The 25,033-nt window shown below is 40.0% G+C and overlaps 1 protein-coding gene across 1 annotated transcript; it reads right to left on the bottom strand.

Annotated features, from left to right (window-relative positions):
* Positions 1–614: 614 nt before the first annotated feature.
* PRR11 (proline rich 11) lies at positions 615–12,276 on the bottom strand. Its single transcript, XM_007449092.1, has 10 exons — positions 12,149–12,276; positions 10,567–10,717; positions 9,829–9,951; positions 7,419–7,567; positions 7,258–7,351; positions 5,591–5,689; positions 5,137–5,249; positions 4,178–4,237; positions 3,992–4,088; positions 615–698 (listed from the first exon to the last, which is right to left on the bottom strand). The coding sequence occupies exons 1-10, from the start codon at positions 12,274–12,276 to the stop codon at positions 615–617; spliced, it is 1,098 nt and encodes a 365-aa protein (XP_007449154.1).
* Positions 12,277–25,033: the final 12,757 nt, after the last annotated feature.

The raw sequence follows: 25,033 nt of genomic DNA, 5'->3' as shown, positions 1-25,033 counted from the left end.
AACCCGGGCCCCCTGCATTGGGAGAGCGGAGTCCCATCCACTGCACCGCCAGGGAAGTCCCATGATATTCTAATTTTTAAGGTCACATTGGAGCTTTTGTTTCAAATTCTTTTGGAACAGTTAGGTTTGAATGGGGGATGGTTTTACTTCTTAATTGCTTATAGGGAACAGAAATAAAATCTAGAGGGTCTGTTTTTTATGGTTACGTTTGTAGCACTTAATGAGTGCATGAACTTTACAGGCTGAAATACTTTGCTTTTCAATTACCTGAGACTACCCAAGATGAATGGGCACCAGGTTATTTTCTTAATGTCATAACTGCACCTATAGAGTAAAAATTAGAGTTATCTAGTTAAACTTGAATAACCTCCCCAACCAAAATTCGGTAATTCCAGGATAAACATCACTTTGGGGATTGCATTTTCCCATCTGTTCTATTATTGATCACGTAAACTAGAAAATATCCTAATATTGCTTTATACTACAGTATGTGTGGGCTCCATACCTATTTTAATTCTTCGAATGAATTATATATTAATATATTTATACATACTACATTAAAAAAAAGGATTGGGATAATATTATCTGTATATTTTATGGATCATCATATGGAGTCAGGCAGAGGTGGCATCATTTTGTTCATCAAAGCTGCTTGTAGAAAGTGGCAGAGTTTGAGGTGGGCTTCTAGGGTGAGCCAGCTACGAAAAAAAATAAAGGTCCCAAGTATAATATGAATTATGTTCTTGCGGCCAGCACAGCTCTTCTCCTTCCTCACTAACAAAACCCAGAGTTTATGCAAGGCAGCAATGCATCTGGTTTCTAAAAACCACTTTTTCCCAGCTTCCCTGATGTTATCCGAAGTTCCTGGATATCCCCTGTTTAAAGAGATGAAGGGCAGTTTAGCTAGCACACCCTTTTGCCCTTTGCCTTCTTATCTTGCCTACAATGTGGACGTGAGGCTTCAGGAAGTGTTGATATTCTGCACCGTAAGGATAAAAGCCACATATTAAGGATGGAATAGAGGTGATTACACAGTCAAGCTGCTGTACCCGTTATGCACTGCCTATTTCCCAAGGCAATATGCAGAAAAGAAAAATAAGGCCTTACTTGGTTAAGTCACTATAGTCAGATTTCTATTACGAGTAGCCAAATGCAAAGTCTAACTAATACAGTTGCTTCAGAATTAAACGAAAAAGGAAGTCTAAGGAGTGGGAAAAGTCATTCCATGTCTAACACCAGTTTTTCCTAGATATCCTCTAGTAAGTGGATTTTGAGGAGCACAACATATGGCATAGGTCTTATGTGTGATTTTTGATGTCATCGCTCAATATATGGGTTTATTGTTCATTATATTTTTAATTGTTTCCACATTACCCAACCCACTATAGTAGTTATGGGGTAGGGCAGGGATAAAAAGGATCCTAGAGCTAAACAAAGAAAGGAAGTGAGGGTTCTTCCTTCTGCCCATCACAATTTATGGTATTACCAAGGATCTGGGGGTGGACTCCTATTGGATACTCCAAAAGGAGGAAAGAGGAATCCAGTCACACCTCCAAAGAAGGTCATATAGTGCCCAAGAGGACCAAGTTGATCGGCAAGAGGGAAACAAAGCTGTCCTGCAAAAGGCACTGATTCTCTCTTTTTTAAACAGTAGTTGATTTACAATGTTGTATTGGTTTCAGGTGTACAGCTTCAGATTCTTTTCCACCATAGGTTATTACAAGATAGTGAATATAGTTCCCTGCACTATACAGTAAATCCTTGTTGTTTATCTATTTTATATATAGTAGTATCTGTTAATCCCATGCTCCCAACTTTTCCCTCCCCCCACCCCACCCATTTGGTAACTGTAAGTTTATTTTCTGTGAGTCTATTTCAGTTTTGTAAATAAGTTCATTTGCATTACTTTTTTTAGATTCCATATAAGTGATATATAATATTTGTCTTTCTCTGCCTAACTTCACTTAGTATGATAATCTCTAGGTCCATCTGTGTTGCCGCAAATGGCAGTATTTCATTCTTTCTTATGACTGAGTACTATTCCATTGTGTGTGTGTGTTTGCGTGTGTGTGTACCACATCTTCTTTATCCGTTCATCTGTTGATGGACATTTAGGTTGCTTCCATGTCTTGGCTATTATAAATAGTCCTGCTATGAACATTGGTGTGCATGTATCTCTTTAAATTAGAGTTTTTGTCTTTTCTGGATATATGCCCAGTAGTGGGATTGCTGGATCATATGGTAACTCTATTTTTAGTTCTTTAAGTAATCTCCATCCTGTTTTCCATAGTGGCTACACCAATTTACATTTCCACCGACAGTGTAGGAGTGTTCCCTTTTACCCACACCCTCTCTAGCATTTATTATTTGTAGACTTTTTGATGATGGCCATTCTGACCAGTGCATTTCTCCAGTAATTAGCAACGTGGAGCATCTTTTCATGTTCCTGTTGCCCATCTGTATGTCTTCTTTGGAGAAATGTCTATTTAGGTCTTCTGCCCATTTTTTTGGATTGGGTTGTTTGTTTTTCTTGTTATTGAGTTGCATGAGCTGTCTGTATATTTTGGAAATTAAGCCCTTGTCAGTCACATTGTTTGCAAATATTTTCTCCCAGTCTGTATGTTGCCTTTTTTTTTTTTTTTTTAAATTCAGGTTGTATTTTGCTGTCTTTTTTGTTTTTTTTTAGATTTTTTTCATGTGGACCATTTTTAAAGTCTTTATTGAATTTGTTACATTATTGTTTCTGTTTTATGTTTTGGTTTTTTGGTCTAGAGGCAGGTGGGATCTTAGTTCCCCGACCAGGAATCAAACCCACACCCCCTGCATTGGTAGGTGAAGTATTAACCACTGTACCGCCAGGGAAGTCCCTGTAGGCTGTCTTTTTGTTTTGTTTCTGGTTTCCTTTGCTGTTTGATTAGTTATCATTTGTTTATTTTTGCTTTTATTTCTTTTGCAAAAGGCACTAATTCTTAACAAGGGAATAAAGGAAGGGAGGACAGTGCTGGGGTGGGAAGACTGTCTGCAGTGGAGTTTGTGGTGTGTCTCTTGGCCCAGAGGGAGATGGAAATATAAGCTTCATAGCCAAAGAGGTCAGCAGCCCTGTGCCCCAGCACTCTAGCAGGGGTGGTGGAAGGATGGCTCCTTCTCACAGATCTGATGATAGAGGTGATCAGGGAGATGAGACAAACAGGGTTTGGAAGAAATCACACAAGGGCCAGCTGATGCACTGGATTTTGGTGTATGGGTCATACATGTAGGTGACAAAGAAGAAAGCTGCCAAGACCTTTTCTTATCAGCTCTGCATGATCTGACTCCTATCCCCATCTCTATTCCTATCTTTCTGTTACAGCCACACCGGCCACTTTTCAATTCCTCAGATAGACTGTGATCCCTCCCACCATGAGACCCTTGCACCCGCTGTTCTTTTTCCCTAGAGCCCTCCTCCCTTACATCCAAGGTGGGCTCACTCCACAGGTACCCTCTCCAGTTAATGCCTATTCACCTTTCAAGTCTTACCTCATCCTTTCCTAAGGGAATCTTTCCTAGATCATCCAGGCTAGATCAAGTTCCCCCCCACAGAATCTTGTTCCTTTCCTTCACAGAAGTTACTTCAGTGCAAAATTATACAAATTGTGATTATATGATTAATATCTACTTTCCCCACTAGACCGAAAGATCCAAGACAGCAGATCTGTGTCTGTTTTTGCTTACCACTATACCCCTGGTACTCCAGCACAGTGCCTGGCATATAGGAAGTGCTTAATAAATAGTTATTAATGAAATTAATAAAGCCAGACGTTCATTGCTAAAGTGGAGATGATAATCCTAGCTATCTCGTAGAATTTCTTGAAGCCTAAATAAGAAAGTGCTTTATAAAGCATAAGGAACTGTTTTAAAATTACTATTATTAAGAAAGATTCTTTAGATTATGATTTTAAATAAATACATTTGAAGAAAAGGATCCAAAGTCTTTTTTTCCCTAAAGGCTTACCTGAAACTTTCTCTTCAAGGCCTGGGTCATTACTGGGGTCAGCCCAGTTCCTGTTTCCATATTTTCTTTATTGGTAAGTGGGGTTCCACCTGGGCTCCTACAAAGGTATTGAAAATATTAGAAGCTGTGTTTTATGCTGAATTTTCAAATGAATTTAGAAAGCGTAAAGATAGGAGAGTGGATTACCTCTCTACATCGACTTTTCTGAGTAGTTTTCGCAGATCTAACTGGCTTTTACCAGGAGTACTGATAAAATATAGATACAAAAGTTAGAGCTTGCCAGATTTTATAATTTTTCCAAAGCAAAGCAGTCATTTCTATAGGCAACATCCTAGAAAGTAGTTTGTTGCATTTGTTACTATTTATTACATTTAAAAATAGCAGTAGATGCAGATAGGAGCATAAAGTGATATAGTGATTCTAATAAGTAATAGTTTTTGACTCAGTAATTACACATGTAAGAATCCATCTTATGGCAAAACTCAGCTATGCATACAGATGATGGACAAGGATGTTTACTGAAGAGTTATAGAAAAAAAAATCACAAACAACCTAAATGTCTCAAAACAGGATTTTATCTATGAAATTCACATATTAAAAAACTGCATCTATTGAAGAAGTCAAAATGATGGTTTAAACTAATTCTTAATGAGATATGGGAAAGTTCATGACATATTAAGGGGAAAATCCATATCTGTATGTATAATATGATTATACACAGGTACACACATAAACATATCATATTTCATTGATTCCAAAACATAAACATATCATGTTTCATTAATTCCAAGAAAACTAGTTTTCTTATTTTATTATTTCTGAAATTGTGCTGCTTTGAAAATTCCTGATAATATTCCCCCCCCAAATCTGTTATTAAATCAATGGTGTATTTTATAATAAACAGCATCATGAAATGGAAATAATAGAGTATATGTCCAGAGAAAGACTAGAATAATAAACAACAGTATCTTAACAGTATGTGGCTATCTCCAATGATAGGATTATTTGCATGATTTTTCTTTTCTTCTTGAAACGTTTCTGTAGATTTCAATTTTCAATGATCATATGTAACTTTTAAAGGTAGAAATAAGCAAATAATCATTATTTTAAGTAGCAGTAGAGTGTAGTACTGTGTATTTCCTTACATTAAGACATTTGTAACTCGAGTTGATAACACTTTGGACTTCGGTTTCAGGGAAACGCACCGCAGGTCAGAGACAGTAACTAGTGGATTCTGTGCCTTTGGTGATGGTACAAGCTTTAATCACAAAATGAGACACTATTAAAAACGCATTTAAAAATAGCATTCAAAATGTAAACATACTAAAACAATAAATATTTGAGTGCTGAATATGTGTAAGATATATCTATTCAATTTTTATTCCAAAGCTTCAAAGTATATCTCTACCCCTTCAAACTAATGGTTGGTAGATAAAACTGCCTAATTAAATAATTTGGGGATTTACATATTTTTTACTCAAAAAAAAATAAATACTTACCTCAGAATGGTTTCTATATTTAAGACTTATGCTTATTTTCCATTAAGGGACAACCAGGTTAAAAGCGGAAAGACCACATGTTTGGTCAATGACATCTTACCTTCCTCCTTTCATCAAAACTCTGCGTCTTCTTTAATTTCACAGTCAGTAGATCTTTAACTGTTATATGCATGGGTACATTTTTTTTTAATGGTCCAGCCTTAAAATACATGGAGAGGTTAGAATTCAAATTGGAACCAGGACATCTAGTCAAATGCAAATCCAAATCTAGTTTTTAAAGACTCTTTAAAAATTAACTTAAAAATTAACTCTTGGGCTTCCCTGGTGGCGCAGTGGTTGAGAGTCTGCCTGCCGATGCAGGGGACATGGGTTCGTGACCCGGTCTGGGAAGATCCCACATGCTGCGGAGCAGCTGGGCCTGTGAGCCATGGCCACTGAGTCTGTGTGTCCGGAGCCTGTGCTCCGCAACGGGAGAGGCCACAGCAGTGAGAGGCCCACGTATCGCAAAAAAAAAAAAAAAAAAAAAAAAAAAAAATTAACTCTTATTTCCCCTAGGAGCCTATCAAATTCTTTCCATTCAACCAAGAACAATTCTGTTTTCAGTATCCATGGATGCTAAGGCTATTGAAAAGTATTTACCAAAATGTAAGGCTTTGATAGTAAGAGATGGGCTAGTTCCTTGTAACTATGCATCTTCCTTAGGAGTCATTGTAATAGGACAGTAGATGAAGGAGTTCCTTAAATCAAAGTGAAATTTTGGGGATTTCCCTGGTGGCTCAGTGGTTAAGAATCCACCTGCCAATGCAGGGGACATGGGTTCGAGCCCTGGTCCAGGAAGATCTCACATGCCATGGAGCAACGAAACCTGTGCGCCACAACTTCTGAGTCTGCGCTCTAGAGCCTGCGAGCCACAACTACTAAACCCGTGCGCCACAACTACTGAAGTCCACATGCCTAGAGCCTGTGCTGCACAACAAGAGAAGCCACTGCAATGAGAAGCCCATGCTCTGCAACAAAGAGTAGCCCCCGCTCGCCACAACTAGAGAGAGCCCGTGTGCAGTAACGAAGACCCAACGTAGCCAAAAATAAAATTAAGTTAATTAATTAAAAAAAAATTTTTAAAGAGCAAGTTAAAAACAAAAAACAAAGTGAAGTTTTGCCTGAACTCCCTAAAAGGATGACTCAGTTCCCATAGAGGAAGGATGTATACTCAGAGAGGTATATATTAGGGCAAATATAACAATAGGCTCTGCATTTAATTCAGCCATTTTCAACCAAATATATCTGTAGTGAAAATTCAGCAGATTTTTAAATAGGGCCAGGCCTATCTTAGTGATACACAAATACTCTGGTCCCCTTGGAAGATAAGTAACTCTAATGGAGACTGGTTCTCCAGCCTAATGGCATTATACTTTAGGATCCACAAATTCTTTTTATTCTGATTCACTCACTAAGCTATCTTTGTTTTTAATTTGGTTTCCCAGAGAGATTTCCATTTTTGTAAAGAATCCAACAGGAATCTCCCACCTTGCTGGATTTCATTCATTTATCCTTGAAAAAAAAATCACTTTCATTTCTAAATCCCACTTTCGTAATCTCTCAGAGGACTGTGTCTTTAAAAATAATAATTGACATAATTAAGATATGGAAACAGAACAAAATGCAGCCCTTCCTGTCAAAGCCCTTAGCCCAGCCTTGAAAGGACACCTGGCTGTACTCCTTCACTACACACTGACCAAAACACACCTTTACTAGATTGCTTTTTACCTGATGTGCTTTAGTGAGATCAGATTTTCTGAGCGGCAAAGGTGCTGTCAGGGGTGGAGGCGGAGGGAGCGGGGGAGGGGGCGGAGGGGGTGGAGGGGGGGGGGGGGGGGGGGGGGGGGGGGGGGGGGGGGGGGGGGGGGGGGGGGGGCGGGGCCGGAGGAAGACGACTGGCTGGCTGTGGCATTGAGGCGGGCAGTACAGCCTCGGAGTCTCCAGGGGTGGTTAGAGCACATGCAGGCACATTTGTAAGTTTACCACGCATGTGACACATCTGACCACAGCTTGGACAGGAAGAATTTTCTGAGACGGCCTGGAAGAAAACGTTACAGTTGGCAACTGAAGAACAGATTTATTTGGTTCTTATGGCTGAGAGTCATCAAAACCATACTTACCATGTATTGAATGCTTTCTCAGTATACCATATGCTCCGTAATATTTTCTCATTTATCACAAGCTCATTCATTCATTCATATATTTGTTTTGTGTGTGCTATATGCCAGGCACTGTGGGTACAATATGAGCCCTGCCTGTCACCTCATCAAGCTGACAGTCCGGTGAGGAAGACAAGACATTAAACATACACAAAATACATTCAAAACAAACCAAAGTAATACTTCAATAAGAGCCATGAAGTGTGCTGTGAGCATGAATAGTCAGAGGTCTGGGGAGTGATATTTAGCCATGATCTCAAAGATGAATTTAGCTTTACCAGGTGAAGAAGGGAGATAAAAACTGGGGGAAGAGTTCCTGGCAGAGGGAAAAACACTTAATGCAACCAAGAATATAGTATATTCAAGGAACTGATAAAAAAGTTCAAGGGCCTGGAACATGACTGTTATGGGCTGAATTGTCCTGCCCCATTGCAACTCATATATTGAACCCTCAACCCCCAGTACCTCAGAATGTGATTGTATTTGGAGATAGGGCCTTTAAAGAAGTGATTAAATTAAAAGGAGCCATTAGGGTGGGCTCTAATCCAATGTAACTGGTGTCCTTATATAAAGACGAAACTTGAACAAACAGGAGACACCAGGGATGCACGTGCACAGAGAAAAGACAATCTGAGGACATAGAAGGCAAGTCGAGGAGAGAGGCTTTAGAAGAAGCCAACCCTACCAACACCTTGAGCCTAGACTTCTGGCCTCCAAAATTGTAAGAAAATAAATTTTTGTTGTATAAGTCACCCAGTCTGTGCTACTTTGTCATGGCAGCCCTAGCAAATGAATACAACGACCCTAAGAAGTAAGGGGGCGTACTACAGGCTGCTGTAACAAAGTATCACAAACTTGGTGGCTTAAAACAAAATTCATTCTCTCACAGTCCTGGAGGTTAGAAGACTGAAATCAAGGTGTCAGTAGAACTGCACTACCTATCAAGGCTCCAGGGAAGAATCTGTTTCTCGTTTCTTCCAGCTTCTGGAATCTACTGGCATCCTTTGGTTTGAGGCCCCATGACTCTACTCTCTGCCTCTGTGGTCCCATTGCTTCTCCTCTTCTCTGTACGTTCTACTCTGCGTGTCTTTTATAAGGACACTTGTCACTGGATTGAGGGTCCACCCAGATAATAAAGTATGATCTCCTCACCTCAAAATCCTTAACTCAATTATATATCTGCAAAGACCCTGTTCCCAAAAAAGGTAATATTTACAGGTTCCAGGGATTAGGACTTGGACATGTCTTTTGGGGGGCCATCATTCAGCTCACTACAGGTGGCATCTTCCCCACTTTATGGATGAAGAAACTGAGGTCCAGGTTGTGAAGTCCAGGTCATGAGGTGATTTGCCTTTCCTCCTCTGGTTAGCTCATCTTGAGGCACAAATTCTGGAAGTAGGCGTGTAATCCCAGAAGCGTCTCTCCAAACCAATGAGCACATTGTTTATTCTTTAGGTTTTAGACACTGAGAATAGGGGTCCTGCTTAGGGGAGTTCGGAGAGAGTGGATATTTATTTCCTGCCTATATCAGTCAAGAAAATAGAAACCACCCTGAGTATTTAGAAGAGGGGACATGTAATATAGTGAGTTGGTTATACTGCTGATGGAAGAGCTGAGAAGCACACAGGGGACAGTGAGGCATCCCAGAGATTAGCAACAGCATAAAGCCATGAACACCCTGACACTGCATGGCCAAAGAGAAGGACAGTATAACCAGACCTCTGGAGCTGGGTTAACCCAGAGAATCTAGAAACACGGTTGACTTACCTAGTGGGAGCTGGAGTTAGGGAGGCAACAACAACCATTGCTGTTGAAATTGCCCAACACAGAGAACAAAGGGGAAAAATACCCCATCCTCTCTCTCCTTCTAATCTCTCATCAGTGTCTCCCATTAGTCCAGCACACCAGGAGCCAGATGACATGGAGCTTGGGAAATGTAGCCTGCAGGGGTCAGCCCCCCTCCAATACAGAGCAGAGCCTCTGAAGTTTAAGGAATAGACCTGAGAGCAGACATGCCCAGAACTAGCATTAGCCTGTAGCCACTCCTCCTTCTAGTAAAAGCACACTGGGGTTCCAATGGGGGACAACCCCTTCCCTCCTTACCTAATTCTGGATTTGTTTTTCATTTGATAATACTAACCTTCAATGCTTCCTGGAGCTTGTGTAATTCACTTTCCAAAATGCGAAACCGTTGTTTTAGACTATGAAGTTCTTGGTGGCAGAAACGGGATGGAAAGATGGTGTCTTTCAATACTTGCAAACTCTGAAATTAAAAAATAATCAAGCCTGAATCCAATGAGCAATATGATAAGGACAAGAAAGTGGTTTGATGTATGTTTTATAGAAGTGAAGGCAATAACAAGGACCTACTATATAGCACAGGAAACTATATTCAATATCTTATAATAATTTATAATGGAAAATACTATGAAAAATATGTGTGTGTGTAACTGAATCACTTTGCAGTACACCTGAAACTAACACATTGTAAGTCAACTATACTTCAAGTAAAAAAAAATTTTTTTTATTGAAAAAAAAATTGGGCTTCCCTGGTGGCACAGTGGTTGAGAGTCCGCCTGCCGATGCAGGGGACACGGGTTCGTGCCCCGGTCCGGGAAGATCCCACATGCTGCGGAGGGGCTGGGCCCGTGAGCCATGACCGCTGAACCTGCGCTCCACAACGGGAGAGGCCACAACGAGGCCCACGTACCGCAAAAAAAAAAAAAAAAAAAAAATTGAGGGCAGACATGACCACACAATTTCATCTCATCTGAGTTTAGCTTGAGTGTCTGCTGACCTGAGCACACACACACATGAACACACACACCAAGTATGCAGAAAAACCATAATGCTGAAAACATGTATGTCAAACCCATACCCAGGCCATGCAGTTCTGAAACCAGTTGTATATAGACCATACTCTATTTGTCCAAAGCTTTACTGCATCTTTAAAATTGGGAAATTTGAAGTTCCAGGACGGTCTTAGCCAGCTTCTGCTAAGGGGTGTATCTGTTGAAGGAATAACCACTCTGTAGGAAAAACAAAACCAAACAAAGCAAAAACTCCTAAGTTGGAATTAACAGCCTCTAATTAAATAACAAGCTAGTTTTATAGTATGACTCAGGAGCAGAGACTATCTAAAGCCAAATTCTTCATTTACTTCTAGAATTCCCAGATTAACTTATGCAACAAATATTTATTTAGTAAATAAATAGTAATAAATAAAACAACATAGTAAACAAATAGGTATCTGAGATTTAGTAATGAACAAAATAGATAAAAATCCTGCCCTCATAGAATTTACAGTTTCATGGAAGAAAGGTAAAAATAACTAAATGAATAATATATGTGGGTTGTTAGGTAGTGAACAAATGCTAAGGAGCAAAAGATAAAGCAAGAGAGGGAATGTGAAACGTTGGGTGGAGGTGAAAATTTAGATAGGGTAGCCGGGAATGTCTCACCGAAAAGGTGACTTTTGAGAATAAAAGTCAAGGAAGTGAAGAAACTAGCAGAGCAAATATTTGGGATAAGAGCATTCCTGGCAAGAGCAATAGTAAGTGCAAAGGCCCTGAGGTGGGAGTTTGTCTGAGGTGTTTGAGGAACAGCAAGGAGGCCAGATGACTAGGGTGGAAAGATTGAAGGAAGAGGATTAACAGATAATGTGAGTCAGACCATAAAGGTCTTGTTGGTCATACAAAGGATTTTCATTTTTACTCTGATAGAGGAAGACCTTGGAGAATTTAAGCAGAGGAGCAATGCGAAATGATTTTAACAGGCTCACTTTGGCTGCTGTGTTGAAATACACTGCAGAGGCAGCAAGGGCAGAGCAGGAAGACCAGTTAGAAGGCTTCTGCAACATTCGGGAGAGAGAGGAGTCAAGGATGGTATCATGGTTACTGCTTTTTGAGGGTCTGTTTGTTTTAAAATTTTTTCTGTAAAGAGACCTTTAACAAAAAATGTATAAATATGTTATTGTGAAACCTACTGCCTTAGAGTTCTTAGATTTTAGAGTCTCTTTTAATAACACATTTAAGCCCTAAGTCCCAGAGAATAAATGATCAAACTTTACCAAAATAAAGATTTAAGTTCTAGTCATATATACCTCTTCCATCACTTAGTTACCAGGTTTATACAATTAAATCGACTAGGAAAGTAGAAAATAGTTACTGTGCACCTCAAACACAATTCCTTGTGATTTTTACTTTGTTTGAACTCTTAAGCTATGATTGCTACATAAAATCAGGGTGCTCAGTTAAAATTTAATTTCAGATAAAGGGTGAATAATTTTTTAGTATAAGTATGTTAGAAATGTTGCATGGGACAATACAAAAAAATCATTCATTGTTCATCTGAAATTCAAATTTAACTGGGTGTTCTGTATCTTTATTTGCTAAATCTGGTAACTTGTTCCTAAAATGATCAGATTTTTAATATTTTCTCTGTTCCCTATTATGCCTTACCTTTCTGGTGAGGGTGGCGGAGGGGGAGGTGTAACTAGCTTAGACTGAAAGTGAGAGGCCTCTTTTCTTTTGAAAAATCTTTTTGCTTTGGCTTTTAGCTTTCTTCTTTGTTGCTTGAACTTGGGCATGGTTTCTGTAGAGAAAATTTGTTTTTACATTTTTTATTGGGGAATAATACATATACATAGAAAATACACAAGTTTTAACTATAGTTCAATGAATTATCACAAAGTGAACACATCCTTGTAACCGCCACCTTGGTTAGGAAATAGGTCACCACCAGCAACCCAGAGTCCCCTTGAGGCAGGAGATAGATGGGCCCCAGGCTGAGCAGCTGGAATCTGTCCCCTGTAGACAGATATTTCAAGATGAAGATAATGGCAGGAGCAATAAGGAGCCGAGTCCTGTTTGGATAAAAAGCTAAAGAGAACACATATTTCTCATTCTTGAGGTCAAGGAGACCCCCAAGCGACACATGTGCAAAAAGGATCCTTGGGGAGGGGGAGCCAGACCATAATATGTTCTGCTAACTCCTCAGAGACCCTTGCGCTGGAATCCATCTTGGCTAAAAGATGTGCATGCACACAGGGGAGGGCCCTGTGCCAGACCAAACATGGACTCAAAGTCAGACAAAGCAAGATGATTGGCCAGAGGTAACCCAGAACCGTCCTCATATAAGTAACATAATCCACTCCAGAAGTGTGTGCTGCTCTCTCTCTCTTGCTCTCTGAGTTCACCCGTGCTTTCTCTGCATGTATCTTCTCTCCTAATAAGCATGTTACTTGCCTCACTACTTTTTGTCTCTTTGCCGAATTCTTTCTTCAAAGCGGACAAGCACCAGGGCAGTGCTGCGGTCAGTGTTCAATCCCTGGTCAGGGAACTGAGGTCCCACTTCAAGCCACCGCAGGCTGGAGCCACCTCATAGCCACCCAAGATCACCCTAAACTGGAGGAAAATTTAAACCCAGATTTAAACTATCTCTAGAGATACCTTGGCTTTGGCATATTACTCTCTAATTTTGTTTTTGTTTTGCTTGTTTTGCTTTTCTTCATTAAGTCAAGTGAATTTCCCTTTCTTTATAATGAAATCAAGCAGGACCTTTCAGGGCCTTCCTAGTACAAAAGCCCTTTTTGTTCCCTTTCTCTTGTTTGTAGAAAAAAGACTTGTCTCCTAAGCCTTCCTCAAGTTCCAAAGAGCAGACTCAAGCAGTTACTAATTAGAGAAGTGAGGGAATGCAGAAACAATGATAGGTTAAACAATAGTTCAGAGATAAAACAGAGTCACAGGACTCCTAGTTCCTCCTCAAACGGATATATATATATATATATATATATATATATATATATATAATGATCTGATGCATATCTTTGTGTTGTCCTGCAGAATCTAAGACCACACTCCCCAGGTAAAAGATGGTTACTACATGCTGACCACCAGCACTTAGACCCCAGACTGGTTAGAACCATAAATGTTGATGATTAAGATTCCCCAGCTATCACCCTGTTACCTTACCACTAACCAAAAAGTTGAAAGTCCACCAGCTGATCAGGCATCCTATTACCCTCACCCCTAATGCTGCCTCTAAAAATCCTTGCCTGGGCTTCCCTGGTGGCTCAGTGGTTAAGACTCCACGTTTCCACAGCAGGGTGTGTGGGTTCGATCCCTGTTCTGGGAACTCCCGCATGCTGTGCGATGCAGCCAAAAAAAATCCTTGCCTGAAAGCCATCGAGGACTTTGGCGCTTTTCAGCACTAGCTGCCCTTTCTCCTTGTTTCCTTCACCACAACCTGGTGTCAGTCGATCAGCTTTGCTCTGAGTTGGGCAAGTGGACCTGAGTTTGGTTCGGTAACAGTAACAGAGAAGATGGCTACAGCTGGGTTATGTCAGTTATTAAAAGGAAGTAAATTTCTTTGCCGGTAACATTTACTGAGATTCCAATGTACAAGGTTGAGTTGGTAGTGAAAGAAAAACAAAACTAACCATTTATATAATGCCCATTTACTTTTAGACGCCTTCACATATATTTTTTCAGTGAATCTTCATTACCGTGCAAGGTATTTTTCCTGAGGAAGAGGATTTTTATTCCCATTTTTACATAAGAATAAATTGAGGCTTAGAAAGATGAGATGATTTATCCAATGTAATGCAATAAAGCATTAAGTCCAGATTCGTAAGTCTCCAAAGACCACTTTCTTCCTAATACACTGTGATGCAATAGTAGAATAGGTGATATACAACATAATAACAATTACCCCAAATCTAAGACATGGGTGTTTCAAAACATTTATTTTAAAGCACTTTTAAACACTAACTAGTATATTTAGATTTTAACCCAGAATCCTTTTCTGAAGAAAATTAAGTCAGAGCTGGTTTGATGTGAAGACGCGCTTTGCCGGTTTCAGTTTTTGCTACCTGAGGAACAAAGATGTCCTTATTCAAGTAGCAGAACTAAAAATGGTCTCAAGGGCTGGGCCTCCTTCTCTTCAAACTTACATTTGAATAGGAACAATTGGTCTTTAAAATACACATTCATTCCACTTTTGTTCACCCTGTAACCCTCCAGCACTTGGTATGTAGCTCTATGCTTGCTCAGCTCTCAGATTCCAAGGGCTGAAGAACCTCCCCCAGCTCCAATGTGGATAGTAAAAACTAAGAAATATTTTAGTTCCAAGAGCATTCGACTCACAGAGGGCACCCTCCATGGCAATGGGTGACAGAACGTATATCAACAACTTGTCTAGGAGTAAAGTTTCTTGATAGCATCTTATTTAACAAACTGCCAGACCTCAAATTAACAGCGTATTTCTTAACTGTTCTTACAGGCTTGGGAGATATACCCCAAGATACCTGATTTCACCTTTATTGTATCACTTTTCCTTTCTACTGAAATAATGAATAAAGGCTAAGTGGGGATTATTAAACACAAGGGATATCTACAGGATTAAAAAAAAAACAACCACAAAACAAAAATACTCTGAATGAAGATATTTAGGAAAGCCTCAGGAAGCAACAAAAAACTTATGGTTGCTTGGAAAAGAAATTAAACCTCATCAAATCCATGGCCAAGACTATCTGTCAAGAAATGTCACTGGAAACCTCTATCCAAGGCCCAGAGTTCACTGGTTAGGATCCCCAGAATCCGAGATTTCCCCAGTAACCTTCCCTTCCTGCCTTCCATCTGCCCCTTCACAGCCCTCCCCCATTCTGCTCCTGTTCCCTCTCTCACCTGCCTTGATGTCTTTTGTTAGAGAGCCAACTGACACAGAGAACTGGCCTCCAGCCTCCCTTTTTCCTACATTCACCAATCAATCCCTCAGTTATGAAAACAGACTTTAGAAAGGAGCTGGATGTTCTGGTTAAACTCAGTGGATTGACTCTATACCTTAACCTCCACTCCAGTGGTGTGTTGGGATTAGCCCTGACTTATACATTTTTAGGAAGTCTGTGAGCCAGTTGTTAAATAAATCTACTATTTAAATTAAGTTATATAAACTTACAATTAGGTAATTTATATTTTAAAAGATAATCAATACACAAAACTCACCACTCCCTAATGATCTTACTATTATGTATGCTCTTGAGGTTTTGGTTTTTTTTTTTTTTACCTGATTGTATCTATACAGTGAAAATGCTTTAGAATGGTGTATTATTGCTCATTTTTTTCCCCAACTGCACATTCAGTGACTTCACATTGGAAACTTGAAATTGCCCATGATGGGAGAATTTACACCACGGCTATTATAAAACACTACAGATTAAGGCTTGGTTTATTATCTTGTTGATTGTTAAGAAAGTGATGAAAAGAATGTTAATAGTGCAGATTAAACTTAAAAGTGTATCTTGTCTGTAGTTACATTGTGAATAGCACAAAAAAATTGAGTATTATTCTAGTATTTGAAAATGATTATCTGATTCATCAGAGGTTGCTTACTGAAATGAAGTTCCAAAATAAATCTTTGTGTTTTGCTTTTGTCTTACTTCACAGAGTAAATGAAAATATCAACCAACATTCTTATCAGGACTAAGCTTGTTCATAAATTGCAACCACAGGTTGGTTACAAATAAAAGAAGTCTATAAAAATCAATAATAGCATTTTGTGAGAATCAACTGGCTATGAAATTTATAAGAGTATTATATATTTTATCACTGCTTATAATAATGTTATATACCATAACAGTATATAATATCAGTAATTTATAATAAAATTATGTATATATATTTATAAATATTTATTAGCACACTACTGGCGGAGCATCATGAAAACATCATGAAAAAGGCAGTAAAGGAATAAAAAAGGCATAAACGCACAGGACGAAGAATGGGAGCAGACCCTATGATAGATGATAGATGTGAACTAAATCATCTACAAGTAGTAGTAACTGACTTGGCAAAGCAGAGGAAAGCTGAGGCTTGCCTGCCTGGTAGGGAAGCCAACAGGAAGCAAGACCATTCCCAGAACTCTGAGAAGATTCGGGACTTGAAAGCACCTAGTTCCTTTGAAGGTTTGGGGTGGGGCTTAAATTAGATTGATTAAAAGTCTTTATAAGAATTGGATAGGCCTTTGACTTCTGCCCTCCCATACTTACAGCCAGGCAGTGTCCTGGCTTTCATTTCATGGACAGGTTTATTCTCTGGAGAAGCTGAACCTAGAGGTGCTGAATTTGGGTCACCAAGCATAGCAGGATCATGTCTCTGTCACTATACAGAAGATAGGGGATGATCCTAACTGAAAAGTGAGACTTTCAATCCCCTTCCTCAGCTCCGCTCCCAAAATACAGGCCACCAAGTTTTTTGTTTTTTTTGTTTTTTTTTTTGGGCTGCGTTGGGTCTTCGTTGCTGCGCGCGGGCTTTCTCTAGTTGTGGCGAGTGGGGGCTGCTCTTTGTTGTGGTGCGCGCACTTCTTATTACAGTGGCTTCTCTTTGTTGTGGAGAACAGGCTCTAGCCGTGCGGGCTTCAGTAGTTGTGGCACATGGGCTTCAGTAGTTGTGGCTCACGGGCTTAGTTGCTCCGCGGCATGTGGGATCCTACCAGACCAGGGTTTGAACCCGTGTCCCCTGCATTGGCAGGCGGATTCTTAACGACTGCACCACCAGGGAAGTCCTACAGGCCACCAAGCTTAATTCTCAGCCTCAAACCCCCACATCTCTCATTCTTCCTGGAGAAGACTAGAAGATTCTTCTCCAGGGAAATTGACTGGCCCAAGAAAAAAGACCTACAGATATTGACATTTGGGGTTCTACCCAAAGTGGCCAAGTCCTTGATGATCAATTACCCACTGTGGTGCCCACAGGTTGACAATATCCACCTCCACTCCTTTGAGCTAACAATCAATTATCTTTTTTGTGTATTCCTTTGACAAATAACAGCCAAGGATCATCGATCATTTTAGGAAAAGTCTTTACCATGAAGAGCAGAGACCAGAATAAACAGGGAGAGAAAAAAAAAAGGATGAATTACCTAGTGTGTTTGATCATTCTGAGAAGAATTTGCTGTTTTTCTGTAAAGTTAGGGCCAAGTTACTGATAAGAGCTTGACAAAGTAAGCATATTAAAAATGTCTGGGAGGGGGTGGGACTTCCCTGGTGGTCCAGTGATGAAGAATCCGTCTTCCAATGCAGGGGATGCGGGTTCGATCCCTGGTCAGGGAACTAAGATCCCACATGCCGTGGGGCAACTAAGCCCACGCACCACTAGAGAGCCTGCCTGTTGCAACTACTGAGCCCACGCCACAACTAGAGAGAAGCCTGTGTGCTGCAATGAAAGATCCTGTGTGCCGCAACTGAGACCCGATGCAGACAAATAAATATTTTAAAAAATTTGTGTTTAAAAATAATTAAATAAAAAAATAAAATATTAAGGAAAAAAAGTCTAGGAGGGGGAATTGCCTGGAGGTCCAGTGGTTAGGACCTGGTGCTTTCACTGCCATAGCCTGGGTTTGATCCCTGGCTGGGGAACTAAGAGCCCACAAGCTGCAGGGCATGGCAAAAAAAAAAAAGTCTGGGAAAAAAGTTCTACGAGAAAAGAAGTGAAATCACAGTAATACTGTATGTTCAGCTGTTACACAATATATTATAGTATAAACAATGAATGTTTATTTAACTAAAAATTATGATATATTGGGAAGACAGAAGGAAAGAAAGTGGAAATCAGTAGTTGTCTAAATTTATATAATGTTTAACCCATTGGGGGGAAGAAAAAAGGAACAGTATTATAAACATGTTACTTAGAAACATGGAGGTAAACACCAGAAACAGTTACAAAAGTGGATAGGGTTTCCTTTGGCAAGTGGCAGTCAGGATTATAGAGAGAGGATTAAGAGGACTATCGTTTCTTGTTTGTTTCTAAGTATAATAAGCCTTCTGGTAGTACTGGACAGTTAACCTTTGGTATGTACTATTAGCTGGAAAAATAAGAGTACCACCATTCTGAAACTGGGCCATCATTTTCTAGCCCTTTCCTGGTGGTTGTTCCAGCGCCCATGCCTTCAAATTTCTAAAGAGTTCTACATAAGCCAATGTATGTCATTTTGGAAATTATTATTATCATCATCATTATTTTTTTGGCTGCCCTGGGTCTTCATTGCTCTGTGCGGGCTTTTTCTTTTCTTAATAAATTTATAAATTTTTATTTTTTGGCTGTGTTGGGTCTTCGTTGCTGCTTGCGGGCTTTCTCTAGTTGTGACGAGCGGGGCTACTCTTCATTGCAGTGCATGGGCTTCTCACTGAGGTGGTTTTTCTCTTGTTTTGGAGCATGGGCTCTAGGCACGTGGACTTCAGTAGTTGTGGCGTGTGGGCTCAGTAGTTGCGGCTTGCGGGCTCTAGAGCATGGGCTCAGTAGTTGTGGTGCACAGGCTTAGATGCCCCGTGGCATGTGGGATCTTCCTGGACTAGGGATCGAACCCATGTCCCATGCACTGGCAGGAGGATTCTTAACCATTGGACCACTAGGGAAGTCCAGAAATTATCTTTTAAATGAAAAAAAATCTGGGAACTAAATCATATTTTCTCCTCTCTCTTCTGTGTGTGTGTGGTGGGGGGCGGGGGATGTCCTGGGCTCTGGGTCATTATTACTATTTAATAACCTTCTTATTCAATACAGTAATAGACACATGCAGAGAATTAAGAGAATATGTCAAATCTGTCAGGATAGAAAGATGCAGTCTGAGATAATTCCTAGATTAACGTTATATTAAAAAATAATCATAGCTCTTCCAAAAGTGAAAGATAATGAATTCCTACCTCAAACAGGACAGAGGACACAGCAAGCTAAGGTTTGTTTTATTATCACTGCTTTACTAAAAGCTTTAGATACTCTGCAGAGGATAACTGTCCAATTATAAAAAGAGTACAGAGCAATCTTTATCTAGGTGAGACATGTAAAGTCCCCTTTCCAAAAGAGTAATGAGACATACAAATTCTTTTTGCTAGATAAGGTGGGATTCCAATTGCTAACACTAGACAGAAGCTCATTCCTTCATGATTACTCAAAGCATTTTTCCTATTTCTTAAATTGAAAAATATACTTCCTTTCTTTTTACTTGCCTTGTTTTGAAAAGAATCTAAGGCCAATTTAAAAAAATAAAACAAACCTGTACCACAACATTAAAAAAAAAAAAGAAAAAGTGAGGAAATTAGAATACTCCATTATAGAATAGACTATACGGGCTTCCCTGGTGGCGCAGTGGTTGAGAATCTGCCTGCCAATGCAGGGGACACAGGTTCGAGCCCTGGTCTGGGAAAATCCCACATGCCGCAGAGCAGCTGGGCCCGTGAGCCACAACTACTGAGTCTGCACGTCTGGAGCGTGTGCTCCGCAACAAGAGAGGCTGCGATAGTGAGAGGCCCGCGCACCATGATGAAGAGTGGCCCCCGCTTGCTGCAACTAGAGAAAGCCCTTGCACAGAAACGAAGACCCAACACAGCCAAAAATAAATAAATAAATAAGAATAGACTATATTAAAATTATATTATTCATAAACATGAATCAGAAATAATTCTCTTATTAATTCATCCTGTCCCTTCTCCTTACCATCCCTCCCCTTTCTGTCTTGTATTTCCAGTTGCCTTCACCATCTTTCCCTGGGCTCTCCCTTGTTTTCCATCTTTTTTTAATTTTAATTTTTAAATTTTTTTAATTTTTGGCCACGTTGGGTCTTCATTGCTGTGCATGGGCTTTCTCTAGTTGCAGTGAGCGGGGGCTATTCTTCCTTGTGGTGCACGAGCTTCTCACTGCAGTGGCTTCTCTTGTTGCAGAGCACGGGCTCTAAGCACACAGGCTTCAGTAGTTGTGGCATGTGGGCTCAGTAGGTGTGACTTGCGGGCTCTAGAGCGCAGGCTCAGTAGTTGTGGCACATGGGCTTAGTTGCTCTGCAGCATGTGGGATTTGGACCAGGGCTCGAACTTGCGTCCCTTGCATCAGCAGGTGAATTCTTAACCACTGTGCCACCAGAGAAGCCCTGTCTTTTGATATAGTCTATTTTCCCCTACTCTTTTAATTTTGAAAAATTTCAAACCTTGAGAAAATTTATAAGAATAGTATAATTAACACTCATATATCATTTGCCTAGATTCACCAACTGTTATCTGTTAATTATCTCTCTTCATAGGGGTATATATATATGTGTATGCAATGTACAATATATATTATACATGATAATGTATAAAATATATAGCCATGTATTTATGTAATTTATATAATTTTTACATATCATATTACACAGACACACCTCTATACAGAAAGATAACAGTTGGTGAATCTAGGTGCATGATATATGACTATTTATTATACTATTCCTGTAAATTTTCTCAAGGTCTGAAACTTTTCAAAGTAAAAAATATAATAAACGTACATAAATATAAAAAATACTTACACATGCATTAAAGTTTTTAGTTTTTGACTGAGCAGAGTTAGCTGCAGACATCATACTTCATTCCGAGATACTTTAGCTTCAGTTTCCTTACATGAACATGGACATTATTTTACAAAACCACAATCAGGAAATTTTACTTTTGAATATAGTCCATATTCAATTATTATTCAATAGTCTGAACAATATCCTTTACAGCTGCTTCCTTTCCCTCTCCACATTGCATTTATTTATTTATTTATTTTTAAAGATTTAATTTTATTTATTTTTGGCTGCATTGGGTGTTCGTTGCTGCACGCGGGCTTTCTCTAATTGTGGTGAGCGGGGGGGCTACTCTTCGTTACACTGTGCGGACTTCTCCTTGTAGTGGTGTCTCTTGTTGTGGTGCACTGGCTCTAGGCATGCAGGCTTCAGTAGCTGTGGCTCATGTGCTCTAGAGCGCAGGCTCAGTAGTTGTGGCACAGGGGCTTAGTTGCTCTGCAGCATGTGGGATCTTCCTGGACCAGGAATCAAACCCATGTCCCCCGCACTGGTATGTGGATTCTTATCTACCGCTCCACCAGGGAAGTCCCTCTCCACATTGCATTTAACTGTAGTATCTCTTCAGTCTCCTTTAATTTATAACAGTTCCTCAGCCTTTTTATATAAGTATTTGCCTTTCTTCAAGTTTATATTCTTGAAGAATTCCAGCTAGTTGTTTTGGAAAATGTTCCTCAGTTTGGATTTGAGTGTTCCTCCAGTGATCTTCCTACCTTCAGGCCTTCTCCTTGCCAGTTTATTTTCTACAGTGTTCTGGAGTTAGTCTTTTTTTTTTTTTAATTATTTTTTAAATTGATGTATAGTTGATTTACAATGTTGTGTTAATCTCTGCTGTACAGCACAGTGATTCAGTTATACACATATATACATTCTTTTTCGTTTTAATATTCTTTTTCATTATGGTTTATCACAGGATATTGAATATAGTTCCCTGTGCTATACATTAGGATCTTGTTGTTTATCCATTCTAAATGTAATTGTTTGCATCTACCAACCCCAAACTCCCAGTCCATCACCCCCCCACCCGCACTCCCGCTCCACCACCCTTGGCAACCACAACTCTGTTCTGTATGTCTTTGAGTCTTGTTTCTGTTTTGTAGATAGGTTCATGTGTGCCATATTTTAGATTCCACATATAAGTGATATCATATGGCATTTGTCTTTCTCTTTCCGACTTACTTCACTTAGTATGATAATCTCTAGTTGCATCTGGAGTTAGTCTTTTAAAACAAAAATATGACCCTGATATTCCCTGTTTAAAAGCATTTGAAGGATCCTTATCACCCACTGGATAAACAAAATTCCTTATCATACCTTTCAAAGCTTTTCACAATTTAGCTCTAACAGCCCTTTGCAGGCTCATCTCTTCTAATGATTAACAGTTTGTACTTCAGGCATACCAAACACCAGATACTTTCTATAGTGTTATCAGCCTTTCCCCCTGCTTGGGGTATCCTCCTCCAGGTCAATTTATGTAGCCTTCCAGATTCAGTTACTTTTTTTTTTTGCCACGCCTTGCGACATGCAGGATCTTAGTTCCCCAGCCAGGGATTGAACCAGTGCCCTCGGCAAAGGAAGGGCAGAGTCTTAACCACTGGACTGCCAGGGAGGTCTCTCTTTGTCTTTTTGGTGAGTGCTTATAATCCTCCAGGTACTATGGTAGGTGCTAGGATACAATATAGTCTCTGTCCTTATGGAATGTTTACTGGCTGATATGTCATCTCTTTTGTGCTTCTACAGCACTTTATACACACCCTTATTGTGACATTTATTATATTGCATTGTAATTTTTGTTTGCATGTTTGTCACCCCACTGGATTTGAGCTTTTCAAGGGTAGGATAAATTTTATTCATCTGTTTCCCCAGGACCTAGAGTATAGCAGGCATTAAATACCATTTCATTCAATAAATGAATGAAAGAATAGCAAGTGTTCTCTATTTTGATTAAGGAATATGCTTTAATACAATTCCAGAAAATCTCTTGGTGAGGGAGATTTTTAATTCTTCAAATCATACTGCACCTTCATATGGTTAAAGGATGGGTCCAAAACTATTTCCAGTAGGAAGATGCAATAAATAATAGAGTAAGAATTACACTCCTCTGCATGAGTTGGCACTGCTGCTTCTATTAAAACTCCACCCTGTGATATAAAAAAATGCTTTTGGTCAGGGGGTACTTAACAAAGCTGTGGCAGCAACAGAAATTGAAACCAAGTCCTATGTCTAATTTATAATGAAAACTAATGCCCGGGTTTTTGTTCTTTTTCTTCTTCCTCTTTTGTTCCATTTTGGCCTAGCCCATACCTGTTGGATCACGTTTGCCTAATCAACAATAAGTAATGAAAGTCAGGTGTCTTAAGGTACAACTTTCAGATAAACATCACTGTTTATATGCTGTTCTGAATTATTTTCCAGGGTAAGATGACCTTTATAGATTATGATTATGTTGACACAGATCCCGGGGGCCACAGACCACTGGACTAAAGACAGGGTAGACCGCAGATGACTAAGATGATTAACCTCAGCTCCTTTGTTCTTCCCCTTTAAAAACTCCTAACTCAGAGACCAAGTTGGAGTGACTTGTCTCTCACATCCTCGCCTGGGTCCCTGCAATAAAATCTTTGCTGCAAACTCCCGCTGTCAGTTTGGCTTTCTGCACTGCGGGCACAGGAGCCCTTTGTTCGGTTTAAAAACGACAACTGGATTTCTTTAATATTGTCCTAAAACACATGTTTATGGAAAAAATGTGTTTACACTCCCACAAACAGCTTTCTGTCAATTAATCACTTTCCATTACCAGTTCAACTGATTCCTCTTGAACATCCATAGGGCTATTGCTGGTACTTTCTTATATCTAAATTACACTTTATGTTGTGCAGCATTATTTTGTTAGCTCCTGTCTTGTTTCTCTAGAGATTGCGGTTCCCTAAAGCTTAGTCCAGCACAGTACTAGTCACATAGAAAAAAGGACACACTTTTTAAACTGATACTCTCACAGGAAGTCGGACGATATTAAGACTATATTAAGGAACATAGTACTACTCCCTATCAAAAAGTGTATGTTCTCAAACTTAAAGTGCATAAGAATCACGGGGCGGGGGGAGGTCTTGTTAAAATGCATATTCTGATTCAGTAGGTCTGGGTGGAGCCAGATAATCTGTATTTTAAAGAAGCAGCCAAGTGATGCCGATGCTGTTGGCCCGCGAACCACGTTTGGAACAGCAAATATGTAAAGGACTGTGCAAAAGGAAGGCGACTTTGCTCCAAAACATATTTTTGAAGAGCGTTAATTAAATAGAAGTATGATTAAAGTGGAGCCAGGCGGAGCACTTCTTACCCAGCCTTAAACCTCCTCTTTTCCGATCCGTCTCCCCTCCGAGTCCAGCGAAACTTCCCACCTCTGTAAACCGTAAGAACACAAGCAGCAACAGGCCCAGCTACGGAAGATGCGAGCCCAGGTAACGTAGGAAGATACCCCTGCACTTACTAGGCTAAGAGTCCGGGGATTCGATGGGGTCCCGGCAGTGGCCTCTCCCTCGCCATAAAGAAAAATTCAAAATTAAAACCTTATCGTGGAGGGACCAATCGTAGCCTCGGTCTTTCCACAATTCGCTCTGCGTGTAGTGTAGGATCCCAGCCTGGCTTGTGATTGGCTGAGGTAGAACCACACTCCGGCCAATCAGAGCTGAGGCGCTTCTTGTATGAATATGGAGGAAGGCGGGAGCGAAGTGGAGGGGAAGCTGAAAAGGAAAGGTGTGTCACGTCCCCTTTGCTGTTTCTGGAAGCTTTTGTGTAATTGGTTGGCTCTTCTTCCGATTGCACCAATCGCAAGCTCTTCTCTGCGGAACTCTAACTGTGAAATTGAAAGTAGAGATGAGGGTGCAGCCAATGGAAAAAAAAAAGGGTACAGGAGCCAATCTTCCTGCGGCGTTTTGTGTCCTTGCCCAACAGGAAAAGGTGTTTCATGCGGAGGGGCGTTT

The sequence above is a fragment of the Lipotes vexillifer genome, unplaced genomic scaffold (assembly GCF_000442215.2).
Source record: "Lipotes vexillifer unplaced genomic scaffold, Lipotes_vexillifer_v1.1 scaffold433, whole genome shotgun sequence".
Lineage (NCBI taxonomy): Eukaryota > Metazoa > Chordata > Mammalia > Artiodactyla > Lipotidae > Lipotes > Lipotes vexillifer.
Note: the sequence above shows the minus strand (reverse complement) of the source record. Positions and strands in the feature narration are given on the sequence as shown.